This window comes from Sturnus vulgaris, chromosome 31 (assembly GCF_052056855.1).
Source record: "Sturnus vulgaris isolate bStuVul1 chromosome 31, bStuVul1.hap1, whole genome shotgun sequence".
Lineage (NCBI taxonomy): Eukaryota > Metazoa > Chordata > Aves > Passeriformes > Sturnidae > Sturnus > Sturnus vulgaris.
The window spans coordinates 1,967,351-1,981,404 of NC_142273.1; the positions used below are offsets into that span (position 1 = coordinate 1,967,351).

A 14,054-nucleotide genomic window follows, 5' to 3' on the forward strand; every position below is an offset into this window, starting at 1 on the left:
ACGGCATCAGCTGCTCTGGGTGGGGGGGAGGTGCTGGGGGCTGTGGATGTGTAAGGACATGTACGCCGGGAGCTCGGGGAGCCCAGGCTTTGTCCTGCTTCTAATTCCAATGGACTCTTGGGCACCTCTTTGTGTGCCTTAGTTTCCCCAGCTGTAGCAGAGGGATGTTGTTATTGCTTTGACTTGTAAAACACCCTTCGAGCAGCTGATTGAGCTCCTGCATTAGCAAGAGGTGAATTAGGCAGGTCTCTTGGCAGCTGGGCTGCCACGGAGAGGGCAGGGGAGCTGTCAGAGCCGGGACTCTCAGGGGACATGGCTGGAGAAGGGGGAGACATGAATTAAACAAACCTGCCGGACACAGGCATGCGGTGCAGTGTGCCTGGAGTGTGTCCTGAAGACTCTGAGAGCCCCGTGACTTGGGGAAGGGTCCCTGGTGCCAGTGTGGCATCGCCAGGCGGGCAGGGCTTTATCCACGCAGACGTGTCTGCCCTGCCTACATCGTGTCTGTGGGGTCTTGGACTTTTCCCGCTGATGTATTTTAAATAAAAACTCATTTAGCAGGAGATCCTGGCATCCCTGAGCCTGACATGGGCACACTGCGAGCTGGTGGAATTTCTTCAGCTCTTTCCACATCCTGAATACTATTGGAGAGAGAGGCAAAATAGGAAAATGAGGGTAAAATGAGCTGTTCTCAGCTGTCCTTTGCTCCAGTGCAGGGAAAGCTGTTGTGTCTCACATTACATCTTCCCAGGTCAGGCTGCGATCCGGAGGTGAGCCCCGCCTTGAAAAGTGACGGAGCAGAAGGCTCCCTGCAGGGAAACTGAGGCACGAGCGGAGTCTGGCACCCAAACCACCCCCGAGGCAGAAGAGGTGTGAAGGAGGGGTGCTCGCCCAAGCTCCTGGTGCTCGGTCGGGTGCGATCGTCACCTCGACACCACCGCCACCCTCCCGTCCCGGGACGGCCCCGGGCGCTGCGGGCAGAGCCGGCGCTGCCTCTCCCCGAGCCCGGGGCCGGCGGGATTATCTGCTTAGCTGCACCATCTGTTCCTCAAACTGCCATCATTATGTTCAACTTGGGAAGAAAACGGCCCCTACAGAGAAGCAATTTGTTCGCTGACTAAACCTTTCAGGCTCTCGCCGTCCCCGGCTCCCGGCACCGAGAGCTCCGCGCCCGCGGCCGCCGCGCTCCAACAACTGCGGGGAGAGCGGGCCGGGCACGCCGGGGAACGGGCGTGGGGAGGGCGCAGGGCTCCCTTAATCCCATTACAAAACATAACAGCCTTTCAGAGGGGCCGGGGGCCGGGCGACGGGAGAAGGAGGGAGGTCCATTTCACACCCGACCCCGACGTCTGGGGGTCTCGCAATGATCTCACTGGAGGGGCTTTTCTTCCCGTCGCAGTGGGTTGCTTTTGAAATGTACTGCGAGGAGATCAAAAAGGAGAAGGGGGCTGCCTGGGAAAGGGGAGGAGAGGGCTGGGAAGGAGGTGAGGTGGGAGGGGGTGGCGTGGGGCTGGGGTTAGCCCTGCACCTCAGGCTAGGGGTGAGCACTGGAGCCCAGGAACCCCCTTGCTGGGGCTCCAGCCCTCGTGCCCCTTCTCCCTCTCGCATCCCTCCTCTCCTCTGGCTTGTCACATGGACATGGGTGCAGGGACGTGTCCTCCCCTGCCGCCTGAGCGAGGAGTGGGGCTGCGGTCCCTGCAGAAACCTTCCCCAGCGCCTGCAGTGGCAGCAGAAACGGAGATGGGTGACCCACTTCTCTGCGTTTTGTCATGGAATTTCAGTGACACCAAAGCATTTAATGTGCTGATTTCACCAGTTTTCTATAACGGACAACGAAAGTGGGAAAAGTTATAGTTTGACTCATATAAAAGCAAGAAGTTTTGACTTACTGCTGTGTTTTAAAGTGATGTTTTATGGTCACCTGCAAACAAACGTTTTTCATTAACTTTTTTATATTTTTTTTGTTCAGTCACTTAAAGGAGACCTGTGTGCTCCAACAGCACCTGCGGCTACTTTGGTTGGGTAGCAAAGCGTTTGCCCCAAACTTCGCTGTGCTGGCCCTGCACACCCTGTCCCCTCTGCGTGGGGTGGGGCTGTGGTCCCCTCTCCAGGGATGGGGACCAGCTGGGGACACCCGTGCCTGCGGGAATCCCACATGGTGAGTGCCGGAGTCTGGCACTGGAAGTGTGAAAATATCCGGCAGCCACGCCAGGCTCATGGGAGATGAGACCCCCAAGGTGTCCCCTCCATCGGGGACCCCCGGCACATCCACCATCGCCCCTCTAGGAGTCCTCTGGGGCTGTGTCCTGCTCCCATTGCTGCAGGACCCTCTCCGGGTTCACTCGAGCTGCCACATTCCCAGCGTGTTCGAATCTGCTCCCAGGTGGGGTGACAGCCTCTTTGGAGGGGGATGTGGCTGCTGGGGGTCCTGAGGCTGCAATGGCCAGAGGAGCATTTCTCTCACAGTGGGGCTGAGTGCTGGGGGCATTTATTTGTCGAGAGGAGCCTCAGTGCAAGGTGATGAGTGGCCAGGGGAAGGCAGGGGTCACCCCTGTGCTCGGGAAAACCATGAAACCAAACAAATGGGCATCAGTGTCTGGGGTACGAGAGAAGTTGGAGGGGCTTTGCCTTTCTCCCTGGATGACACCTCAAGGAAACAGCCAGCAGAACTAGGCGGGTGGCCATGAGAATTCAGGGTCAAATCCTGAAGTTACAAAAAAATCCATGGTTTTTAATTGTTGTGTGCAAAAGTGTCTGTACAAAGTCTTTGTTGCTTTCTGTTGAGCCTCCTGTGTCCACTCCCCAAAAAAATCATCCCTTCTCCCCTCCATTGCCTTCCTTCAGAGAGCAGCTGATGGGGAAACTGAGGCAAGGAGCAGAGAGGGGAAGTGTCTGAGCCAAGCCTGGGCACCCCAAGGTGACTCTGGGAGCAGGAGCCGTGTTGCTCTCACAACAAGCACCGGGACACTGCAGCACCTCTTCACCCTGCAAAGCCCTGTGGATGCCCAGCTGTTCCCAAAACGTTTGGGACCAGGAGCTGGCTCCCAGATGGGAACAAACACGGCTTGTCTCCAGAGCAGGCTGCTCTGGGGAAGTTCAGGCTGCCAGAAGCCCGCTGGCATTGTCAGTGACAGACCATGGGTGGTGCAGGACCTCACCGGGGCTTCGTGGTCATCACACCAAGGTGCTGGTGCCCAGCTCTTTGCTGCTTGCCCCGGGGTCACAGCCTTCCTCGGCCACCTGCACCAGAGACAGGGAGAGGGGCAGAAATGGGCCCCACTCAGGGCACATCAGGGCTGGGTGGGGGCAGGAGAAAATGCCTCGAGTTGCACCAGGAAGGTTTAGATGGAATACTGGGGGAAGTTCTTTGACTGAATTTGACTGAATTTGACTGAATTTCACTGCATTTCACTGAATTCACAGGCTGCCCAGGGGAGTGGTAAAGTCACCGTCCCTGGAGGCATTTAACAGACTCGTGGATGTGGCCCCTGGGGATATGGTTTAGAGGTGGCCTTGGCAATAGTGGAACGGTTGGATCTGGTGCTTTTTGGGGACTTTTCCAGCCTAAAATGAGTCAGGCATTCTATGAGTCCATGACCAGGGGAATTTACTGCAGCTCTCCTGCTGCTGCAAGACGAGGGAGGGTACCAGCGGCTGGGGGGGGGAAACATCCAAGCCCTGCTGCTGCTTGAGACCCATAAACCCCTTTTTACCAACAATTCCCCAGCTTTACCTCACAGAAGACGCTGTTTTCCATGGACTGCGCGTCCGGAGAGCCCCTCAGCAGCTTGGTTTTCAGGAGTTTACCTGAGGATGCCGAAAGCCGGGCGAGGGCGTCTGAGAGCGGGGCGGCCGCTGCCCGGGCTTCCCCTGACATCTAGCGGCAGCGCCGGGCGGGCGGCGGGGACATGGGGACAACCGGGACACGGGGGGAGCGGGGACATGGGGACAACCGGGACACGGAGGGAGCGGGGACATGGGGACAACCGGGACACGGGGGGACAACCGGGACACGGGGGGAGCACCGGGACACGGGGGGGAGCGGGGACATGGGGACAACCGGGACACGGGGGGACAACCGGGACACGGGGGGAGCGGGGACACGGGGGGACAACCGGGACACGGAGGGAGCGGGGACATGGGGACAACCGGGACATGGGGGGACAACCGGGACACGGGGGGAGCACCAGGACACGGGGACAACCGGGACACGGGGACAACCGGGACACGGGGAGGAGCGGGGACACGGGGGGAGCACCAGGACATGGGGACAATCAGGACACGGGGGGAGCACCGGGACAAGGGGGGAGCGGGGACATGGGGACAACCGGGACACGGGGGGACAACCGGGACACGGGGGGAGCGGGGACACGGGGGGACAACCGGGACACGGAGGGAGCGGGGACATGGGGACAACCGGGACACGGGGGGAGCACCGGGACACGGGGAACACCGGGACACGGGGGGAGCGGGGACACGGGGGGAGCCTCAACCCCGAGGAGAGCCCCAGCCCGAGGGGATCCCGGCCCCGTGGGTAGTCCCGGCCCCGTGGGTAGTCCCAGCCCCGTGGGTAGTCCCAGCCTCGCAGGGAGCCCTGGCCTCCACTGGTTTTCACAGTGCTGAGCACCCCTGGGCTCTGCCAGGCCTGCCTGATGGGAATGCTTTGCTTTGGGGCTGCTCCTGCCCTTTCCCCCCAAATCCATCAATTCCCCTCGCACCCTCCAACCCATTGCCTTGGAGGCAAAACTCACCTGTGAGCCAGCCCCCGAGGGCTGCAAGCAGCAGGGTGAGGGGCAGGGCACTGAGCTGCATGAGTGCTTGGTAAGTGACTGTCCGGCTGCCCGGGGTCACCAGTGGGAACACAAGCTCCAGCCTGCAAGCCAGAGAGGGGACAGGCTTTTGGGAGCTTGTCACAGGCCCATGGCTCTGGGCAATTTCTTCTAAAGGGGTGCTGTAACAGTGAGTGGAGCAGCCCTGATCTCAGGGGTTGTGGTGGCCCCAGCTTGGTACATCAAGTCACTGGCATCCCTGATTCTGGCTCCTCTCACCTGTCACCATAAGTGTCTGCAGTGGCCAGCAGCGTCAGCAGTGTCCCCAGCAAGGCCCCCAGTATCCCAGGCAGCCCGTGGACGTTGTGAACCCCACACGTGTCCTGGATTTTCAGCCTGGAGCGTAGAACGGGCTGGGGAGAGCAGGGGGAAGAGCTGGTATTGGGCTGGGGGTCAGCTGCCCAGGGAGGCTGTGCTGCAGCACTGTGTTTGCAGGTTTGGGAGCAGATGGTCCCCTAACCTGGGATCAGTGTCCTTGGCTGTCCCAAGGTGACTCACCGTGAAGAATCTGAAGCCAAGAGGGGAGATCAGGCCAACCAGAAACCCTGCGATGAGGGCCCCAAAGGGGGTGACCAGCATCTCCCCAGCCATACCCATCACGGCCATGCCAGCCAGGGTGGCGTCCTGGATCTGAACCTGATGGAGCAGGACATGGTATGGGGAACTGGCTCCATGGAGAGCATCAGCATGGGACTGGGAGGGGGGGCTGTCTCCTTCAGGGATCAAACTGCTTGTTAATGAACCTAAGAAAGCCACACAAGCCTCCCCTTTTGCCCTGGGTATGTTCAGGCTCACCATTCCTGTAGGGCAGGGCATGAAGTTTGGGTTTGTCCCTGGAGAGGACCTACCATCCGTGGGGTGCTCTCCTCGTAGAGGACAGGACAGAGGATGAAGGTGGCAACAGTACTCGCCACCAGAGAGAAGTAGGTGTTGAGCACTGCCCAGTTCTCAGCATTGTCGTGGACAGTGGTGGTGGAGGTGAAGCTGGGCCAGAAGATCCACAGGTAGATGGTTCCTGCAGGGAATAGAACAGGCAGGTCTTGATGCTGGAGTTGATCCCTCGTGGGACAGAAATTGCTTGCGAGTGCCAAGAGATGAAAGTGGCCACAGCTCGCAGCAAGGGAGGTTCGGGTAGAACACAAGGAAAAGATTTTTCTAGGAGAGGGTGGTGCAGTCCCACCACAGGTCCCTGGGGAGGTGGAGAACATCTGTCCTTGATGGTTTGCAGGAATCTCCTGGTCAAAGCCACAGCCTCACTATCCTCATATTGGTGACAACCCTTCTGCCACCAGCTCTGTGACTCAGGTGTTGTAGGATTTGAGCTGCTTACCAGCCACAGCAAAGAAATCCGTCTGCTGCCCCGTGTCCTGCCGCTCTTCCCTCTTCCTCTTGTCCTTGTGGGGCTGGTACAGGGCCCGTGAAACCATCAAGCCGAAATAAGCACCAAAGGTGTGGACAGTCAAGGAGCGTCCACTGTCGCTTACCTGGTGAGTATGGAAAAGCCATGCAGGAAGTGGGGATAAGGGATTTGTCTCTCCAGACGAGGCAGAACTTGACATGAGGAGTCTAAACCCAGGGCCACTCCCTTTCTGATGGCTCCCCAGTCGTTGACTCACCCCCATGAGACTGAGCAGGATGTATTCATTGAGAGTGCACAGGATGACTTCCAGCAGGGCCAGCAGCAGCATCTGGACAGGGTTTACCCTGCCCAGAACAGCTCCAGTGGAGATCAGAACAGCTGCAGTGCAGAAGTCAGCACTGACCATGCTGGGAAGGAGAGGAAACATGGAGCTGGCACTGCCAGGGATGAGCACAGGGGCTGGGGGCAGCTGGACGGGGACAGGAGCTGAGCCTGCAGCCCTGGCCCTGCATGCCACTGCTCCTGCAAGGTGAACAGGCAGAGCCTTGTGATGCTGGTGCCAAAGGGATGGCTGGGCTTGAGGCAGGTGGGGGCCATAGTGCCCCCCTAAATGCCTGGCTGCAGCCTTGGCAGTACTTACAGAGCCCTTACTAGGGCAGTACTCACACAGCCCAGAGGCCTGGACCCACTTGTCTTCAACATCCTCCTCCAAAGCAGAGCCGTGAGTTTTACAGAGGAGGGAGCCAGTGTGCCAGGGCTGGGCTGAGCTGATCTATCTGGGCAGCAGCAGCTCCCTCCTGCCTTACCTCTGAGCTCCCACGTAAATTTTGCCATTGAGGAAGAAGTAAAGGATCCCCTGGATGAGAAGAGCCCACTGGATGGCAAAGGCTATGATGAGGATGCTGATGGCTGCACTGCCTGGCCCATAGCGGCCGAGGAATGCCACCAGGAGCCCGAAGCTGAGGAGCACCTGGACGTGGGAATCCTGGAAACCTGGTGGAGGAGAGGCACAAGGATGGGTCTGGAGGTGCAGCCACCCTCCTGCCGGGGTCCCCAAGGGGGCTGGAGGAGCTGCAGTGGTCAGGACGGTTGGGACAGACGGAGAGATCTCTGAGAGCAGGAGGGCAAGAGGAAAAAGAGTAAAGAGAGAGGTAAGAGAGCAAGGGGTAAGAAAGCAAGGTTCCCGTTACAATACAATAAATCTTCCTCTGTGTTGAATATTCTAATTGTCACTAACCAATTTAATACAAGATACAAATCTTATAGCATTTAAATACAGCCTATGACAATTACCATACTGTGTTACACTTTAAACCCTAAAAACTACTCTTTGGACCCCCTCTGCCAAGCTAGTAGGGTCTTCTCTGCCCTTTGGACCTGTCTGCAAGCAGAGGGGATTGTTCAGTCAAGAGGGGATTACTTTCAGTTTGCCATACTATTTTTTTTTAGCTGTTCAGTAACTAAGGTTTGGTATCTCAAAGCTGGCTTTCATTTCAATCTCCCTTATAGTTTCCATATTCTCAAAATTTTTTGTCAGGCAATCATATTTATAAGGTTTTCCTGTTTCATCTTCTCCAACAGGGGCTAATACAGGACTAAGAGGACTAATACAGGACTAAGACACCCCCTACCCTAACAGGCTTTGGGGAGCTGAAGGCTCGCTCTGCTTGGTGTGTGTCTGGAACCAGACATGATCTTCCTTGGAGGTCTGTAGTGGGGAGTGCCAGTGACAGGTAAAGCCATCCCTGATGTGACCCTTTGCAGCAGCTCCTGGTCCCCCCATCAGCAACTGCCCTGTCCAGATATCTCAGGCCACTCACACGGTTCACCCCACAGCCCAGACTCCCCCTGGGGTGGCTGAGAGCTGTCTGCACCCACTAGATCAACCTGGTGTATGTCAGCACCCCTGGGACCTCGCTGCTGCCCCTGAAAGCATCACATCCCAATTCACGGGATGATGAGAGACGAAGGATGAGCAGAGAATTGGGATTAGTCTGGTGCCATTTGGTGGCAAACCAGAGTGTAGGGGGCTTGATTCTTACTTGGGCTAAATGTCCTTTGTACCCCTTCGACTGACAGCTGTGGCCCTGCCTTCTCCATGAGTCACTGCCTGGGTGGGGTTACGTGGGCAGGTGAAACCGGGAGAACCTGCCAGCTGCCAGCTGCCAGCTCCCTGCCCAGCGGCTCCACTCACTCCTCTCTCTCAGCCAGGGCACTCTGAAGCTCCTCTCCCATTGACCACCTTGTCTTTGGCTCAGAAAAGTGAGGGGCAGCCCCTTATCCCGGCAGGAGTTCCGCAGTGATGCCCAGCGTGCAGCAGGATGTTCCTGGTAGGGCAGACCCCCAGCCCCTGTTGGACCCTGTGGTAGCACCCAGGGAGCCAAATCCTCTGTAGAAGGGGCTCAGTGTGAATCCCCCAGCACTGCAAAACCCAGCCTGTCAGTGGGGAGCTTTGCAGATCCTAAAGTGCCAGGAGCAGCTGATGATGATCCCCAGTTTTTCATTGCACACACCTCTGAGTGAGTGCACTGCACCCCTCTGAGCTCCACTGCTCTTACACGTGTCCTAGACCCAAATATCCCTCTTTTGGGGCTGGCTCTGTCCAAGCATTTCAGAAATCCTCGCAGCATGTCTGCTTTACCCCCTCTGAGATGCACCAGTACCCCAACCCTGCACCTTGATGCTCCCTCTCTGTTTAACTCTGGAGTCTGTGACAGGTCTGAAGCGAGCAGGGTGACACCCCAGCCATCCCCTGAGCAGAACGGCTCCTCTGTGCCCACGGGTACTCACGGGGCTGCTGGAAACCCGAGTCCTGGATTCTCCTGCTGCAGTTCAGCTGCCAGGGGCACTGCCCGGGGCTGCCCTCGGTGCTGTACCGCACAAACACGGCGAAGAGGAGGATGTTGAGGATTTGGAGGAGGAAGCACAGCCCGGAGAGCCGGAGCCTGGAGGCGGCTGTGCGCTCAGGCATGTCGGGGGGCAGGTGAACCCCTGCAAGTGGGGTGCATGAGGAGAGCCACTCCGGGACTGCAAACTCCGCCTGCCAGGGCGGCTGCCAGGTCCTGTCCTCGCCTGCCGCACCTCCGAGGAACTGCCAGGAGCGGGACAGCGCTGCCAACGCGGAAACTCGGGACTGGATGCCCTGGCACGCCTCCATACCTGGCGTTGCCACATCAGGTGGCTCCGGGCACTGTGCTGGGAAGTGTGTGGGGTGTGTGGGGTCAGTGTCCTTCTCTGCTGGGTGCGAGAGGGTGGGTGGGAGGATTTGGGGTGGGGCAGGAGCTGTGGGGTGGGGGGGATGCATGAGGTTTCAGCCTCTGCATTGTGTGCACGGTGTTTTTGGGGACTGGGTCAGGCAGAGGAGGTGGAGGGTGATGCACAAGTGTGGTGGGACTGACCTGCTGTGGAGGTGCTGGCTCAGCACAGTCCCACAAAGCTGGGCTCAAATTCCCTGGTCAAAAGGAAAAACGAGTGTTCAGAGGGCTTTGAGGATGAGATTTCCTCTGGGCCCATGAGGGGAGAAGGAAAATTTGAGCCTTGAAAAACCAGAGCAAGGAGCAGAGTCAGAGGCTCCTGATAGAGCCCACGCCAGGAGCTGGGGGAGCTGAGCACGAGGGGTTCCTTGGCTTTTCTTTGGCTGCCTCTGATTCTGCAGAGGTGTTTGTACTGCACCAAGAGTGGGTGCAGATCCCAAAAAAGGAGAAGGAGGGATAAGGAGCAGAGATGTTACACAGTGTGCGTGACTTGGGTGATCCTTTCCACAGCACTGGGCCAAACTCTGAACTCAGATAAGCAGTGGTGGGCTGGGGTCATGCCCTGATCCCAGCGGGATGGGGAAGGGGGATGAGTCACTTATGTGAGCCCCTGCAAGTGTTCTGCTTCCTGCTGTGGTTTTGTGAGGGCTGGGGACTGTAGCTGGTGCCTTCACTCGGGAAAAATGTGAGAAACACTCAGCTCGTTTGTGGTACCGCAGAGCCGAGCATCAGCATCCTCCAGCCGAGGAGCCTGGAGCTGCTGCTGGGGGAGAGCAGGATTTGCTTGTGCAGCCGTGGGCACAGGAAGTGTGAGGGAGGGAGATGACAGACTCTCCGGAGAGCCTCGGACCCACCCCATAACCGTGGGGAGCTGCGAGGGAGGAGCTTGCAGTGCTGCTGCTCCGGTTTAGCCTCCCTCAGCCCGGGGAGAGCAAAGCTACGAGCACCTTTTGCTCACCACAATGAGCCAAAGCTTTGACCGTTCTGAGCTGGAAGAAGGCTGCCAGTTCAGCCTGCTGGTGTCAAAATGGATTCCCCCTCTTTGGAAAGAGGCTGGAAGCAGTGGGGAGCAGTGGGGGACGAGGTGGGGCTTCACATGCACCCGGATGCCTTTCTCCCCAGTGTTTGCTGAGCTGTGCATGCCATGGTGAGGCCAGGATGATGTTGGGGACAGTCACTACTTGTGCTTCCTTTGAGAAGAGCTTCCCCACCCTTGGAGATGGACCCTGGGGGAAGGAGAAGTTGCAGGAGCCCAGAACACAGCCCCATTGTGTGCCCGTGTTTTGCTCCCGGCAGCGTCCCGGCCTGAGGTGATGATGGGGAAGCCTCTCTGGATGCCTTTTTGGAGGGCAGGGTAGGTCCAGTGATAGGGCACCCCCCTCGCACAACCCTCCAGAGCCTGAGGGGATGGGAACATCATCCCTTCATCAGGGACAGGAGAGGGGAATCAAATGAACCATTGCCCTGCTATCTGAGGGATCAGAGAGCACCGTCCCAGCGCTGGGGGCTGATGCTGAGGGGGGGCTTTGCCAGCCCAAGAGGCTGCTGGAGCCCGATGCAGAACTGTCGTTTTCCCTGAATTCCCAAAGCTGTGGCCTGCAGATAAAGGGATGTTTGTTAGCCGGGCACACTGTGTTTTGCCGAGCAGAACAATAAAGAGAAAGACACTCACAATGGGAAATTGTGCTTCCTCCTCCCTGTGCTCTCCTCGGGGAGGTGTTGGAAGGGAAAAAAAAAAAAGAGAAGAAAGTGGGAAGAGACGGTGACAGGGCAGGGAGTGAGGGCACGGCCGGCACCATGGGAGCAGGCATCAAGGGCCCGCGGGGCCACGGGGCTGCCGGGCCACTGCCTGCCCCAGGACGGTGACAGGGAAGGGGCTGGCCGGGAGCACCTGCTCGCACCTCCCGTGTCCCCGTGTCACCTCTTCCCAGGAGCCTCGTGGCATTCCCAGAACCCTCGGCCCCACCTTGGGGTGTTTATGTCGGAGCCGGGAAGCAGCAGGAGCTGGGGCAGCTCGTGGGCTGGGGGCGTTGGATGGGCACAGCTGCTCCCCAAAGGACGTGTCTGGGCACGGTAAGAGACCGGGGGGGTGCCAGGAAGGAGGGTTGGCACAGTCTGTGGGGTCGGTGTCCTGCACAGTAAATGTCAGAGAGCCCTTGCAGAGCAGGGCCACGTCCTCCAGGAGCCACCAAAGCTGGGGTGTGTCCCACTGCATGTCCCTGACCCCTACACTCCCCCCAGGCACCGTCCTGCCCCCGGCTCTAAGGATGCACAGGCTGCTCCTGCTCGGCTGCCTCTGGCTCCTGGCAGCACCCCCAGTGTCCGGCATCTTCCAGCGGCCAACGGGGACCCCAGGTAGGAAACGGGGCCTGGTGGGGGGACAGGGAGCCTGGGTAAGGATCAGGGCTGGGGGGCAGAATGTGGGGCTGTGTAGAGAGCAGGGCCTGCAGGGAGGACTGGGCACTGCTGTTCGGTGCTGGAGAGGAGATGCTGGGTGGGTGCAGCCAGGGCAGGGGCTGAGCTGTGCCTCCTGAAGGTGCAGGAGACACCAAGAGGAGCCAGGCTGGACGATAGGAGCCATCAGATGCTGGTGAGGGCTGAGGGTTGCTCGGGGAGGGGTCGGAGGGCTGGTGGCCATTCGGTGCTGAGGCTGCCTGGGGGGCTCCAGCCCCTCTGCGCCTGCAGTACCTGCTGGAGCCCCTCCACCCCACGGTGCACACGCAGCGTGGTGCCACGGCCACCCTGCCCTGCGTCCTGCGAGCCCTGCCCCACAACTACCGCGTCAAGTGGAGCAAGGTGGAGCCGGCCAACTACCGGGAGAACATCATCATCATCACCAACGGGCTGTACCACAAGAACTACGGGCCGCTGAGCCCGCGGGTGCGCCTGCGGCACAGCCACCGCTACGACGCCTCGCTCACCATCACCGACGTGGCGCTGGAGGACGAGGGTCGGTACCGCTGCCAGCTCGTCAACGGGCTGGAGGATGAGAGCATCTCACTCACGCTGCACCTTGAGGGTGAGGTTGGGCTGCATCCCTGGGGGGTGTGGCGGGAGGGGAACCCTCGGCTGGAATGGAGGTGTGCGGCTCTTTGCCTCCACCCATGTCCCCCATTGCATCGCCCTGTTCCTCAGGCTTAAATTCAGCACTGAATCCCCAGGGATGTTCAGTCAGAGCCTCCCTGGGGAGAGCATTGCCCTCACCCTGTCCCTGTCGCTCCAGGCGTCGTCTTCCCTTACCAGCCCAGCAACGGGCGCTACAAATTCAACTACCACGAAGCCAAGCGAGCCTGCGAGCAGCAGGACTCCCGCCTCGCCACCTACCAGCAGCTGTACAAAGGTGAAGCATTCAGAAAAAAAATAACACTTCGGCCGAAAGCCAGGCCTGTCTGGGTATGGGGAGGAGGGAAATGCCGGTGCTGAGCCACCTCTCGCCCCACAGCCTGGACGGAGGGTCTGGACTGGTGCAACGCCGGCTGGATCCTTGATGGGACCGTTCACTACCCCATCATCAACTCACGGGAGCCATGTGGTGGCCGCCTCCTCCTGCCCGGAGTCCGGACCTACGGTGCCAGGGACAAGCAGAAGGACCGGTTCGATGCTTTCTGCTTTACCTCTGCTCTCCAAGGTAGTGCTGTAGTCCCCTATCCTTCTCACAGTGTCACCAAGTCCTGCTGCCCACCCAGACTGGTTGTTTTCGGGAAGGGTGCTCACCTGCGCCGTCCCCTCTCCATCCCCAGGCCGGGTCTACTTCATCCGGGGCCACCTGAACTTCAAGGAGGCCGGGCAGGCGTGTCGCAACCACGGGGCTGCCATTGCCAAAGTGGGACAGCTCTACTCTGCCTGGAAGTTTTCTCAGCTGGATCGCTGTGACGGGGGGTGGCTGGAGGACGGCAGTGTCCGGTACCCCATCACCACCCCCCGCGAGCGCTGCGGGGGCCTGCCCGACCCTGGCGTCCGCAGCTTCGGCTTCCCCAGCAAGGAGATGAGGACCTACGGCACCTACTGCTTCGTGGGGAAGTAAGGACACTGGGAGGAGAGCGGGCTGAGCAGAGGGGACAGCGGTGGGACACCAGTCCTCAGCACCTGGGCAGAGAGCTTGAGGCGGGGTAGGAGGGGTGGTCTCCCGGCGATTTGGGTGGTCCGGGCATCCTCAGGTAAAGTGACAGAGCTGGATGTGGGTTCTTGGTGCATCCCCTGACGGAATGGGTGCCCGTGTCCCAGCCTGCTGTGAGGCTTTTGGGGTGTTTGGGATGTACTGGAGAAGCCAGACCCACCGCTGCACCAGGAAGGGGGGGTCTAATCCAGCCCCCAGCAGACAGCACAGGCTGCCCATTCCCCGACCCTGGTGAATCCCTCGCCCCATCCTCGCTCCCCACAGCCATGAGGACTCTGGCTGATGACTCTGGCTGGTGCAAGTGCAGAGGACTGGAGCTGGGCATTAACGAGTGTGACTAATGGCGTGTTGCCTTCTCAATTAATAAAGCAACAGCAAAACTGTATGGCAAACACACACACTTGCCTGGCTCCTTCCCCTGGGACCATCTGGCCTCTCCATGAGGGGAATTTGACAGGGACTTTCCATCCCCAGCGCCGTGTTGGAGTTATCTG

At 59.2% G+C, this 14,054-nt stretch overlaps 2 protein-coding genes across 3 annotated transcripts; one reads left to right on the forward strand and one right to left on the reverse strand.

Annotated features, from left to right (window-relative positions):
* Positions 1-2,710: 2,710 nt before the first annotated feature.
* RHBG (Rh family B glycoprotein) lies at positions 2,711-9,741 on the reverse strand. 2 transcript variants are annotated; one of them, XM_088154632.1, is made up of 11 exons: positions 9,588-9,724; positions 8,980-9,384; positions 6,996-7,182; positions 6,446-6,596; positions 6,160-6,313; positions 5,678-5,844; positions 5,328-5,465; positions 5,049-5,182; positions 4,752-4,873; positions 3,734-3,807; positions 2,711-3,240 (listed from the first exon to the last, which is right to left on the reverse strand). In XM_088154632.1, exons 2-11 carry the CDS (start codon positions 9,344-9,346, stop codon positions 3,175-3,177), a joined length of 1,560 nt encoding a protein of 519 aa, XP_088010758.1. In that variant the 5' UTR covers positions 9,347-9,384; positions 9,588-9,724; the 3' UTR covers positions 2,711-3,174. The 2 variants fall into 2 exon arrangements, with proteins under 2 accessions (XP_088010758.1, XP_014744818.2); XM_014889332.2 differs by having other exon boundaries at positions 8,980-9,741.
* A 1,442-nt stretch (positions 9,742-11,183) lies between these two features.
* On the forward strand, positions 11,184-13,956 carry HAPLN2 (hyaluronan and proteoglycan link protein 2). The gene is made up of 6 exons (XM_088154633.1): positions 11,184-11,516; positions 11,685-11,798; positions 12,112-12,462; positions 12,667-12,783; positions 12,886-13,071; positions 13,184-13,956. Exons 2-6 carry the CDS (start codon positions 11,711-11,713, stop codon positions 13,465-13,467), a joined length of 1,026 nt encoding a protein of 341 aa, XP_088010759.1. The 5' UTR covers positions 11,184-11,516; positions 11,685-11,710; the 3' UTR covers positions 13,468-13,956.
* The last annotated feature ends 98 nt before the right edge of the window (positions 13,957-14,054 follow it).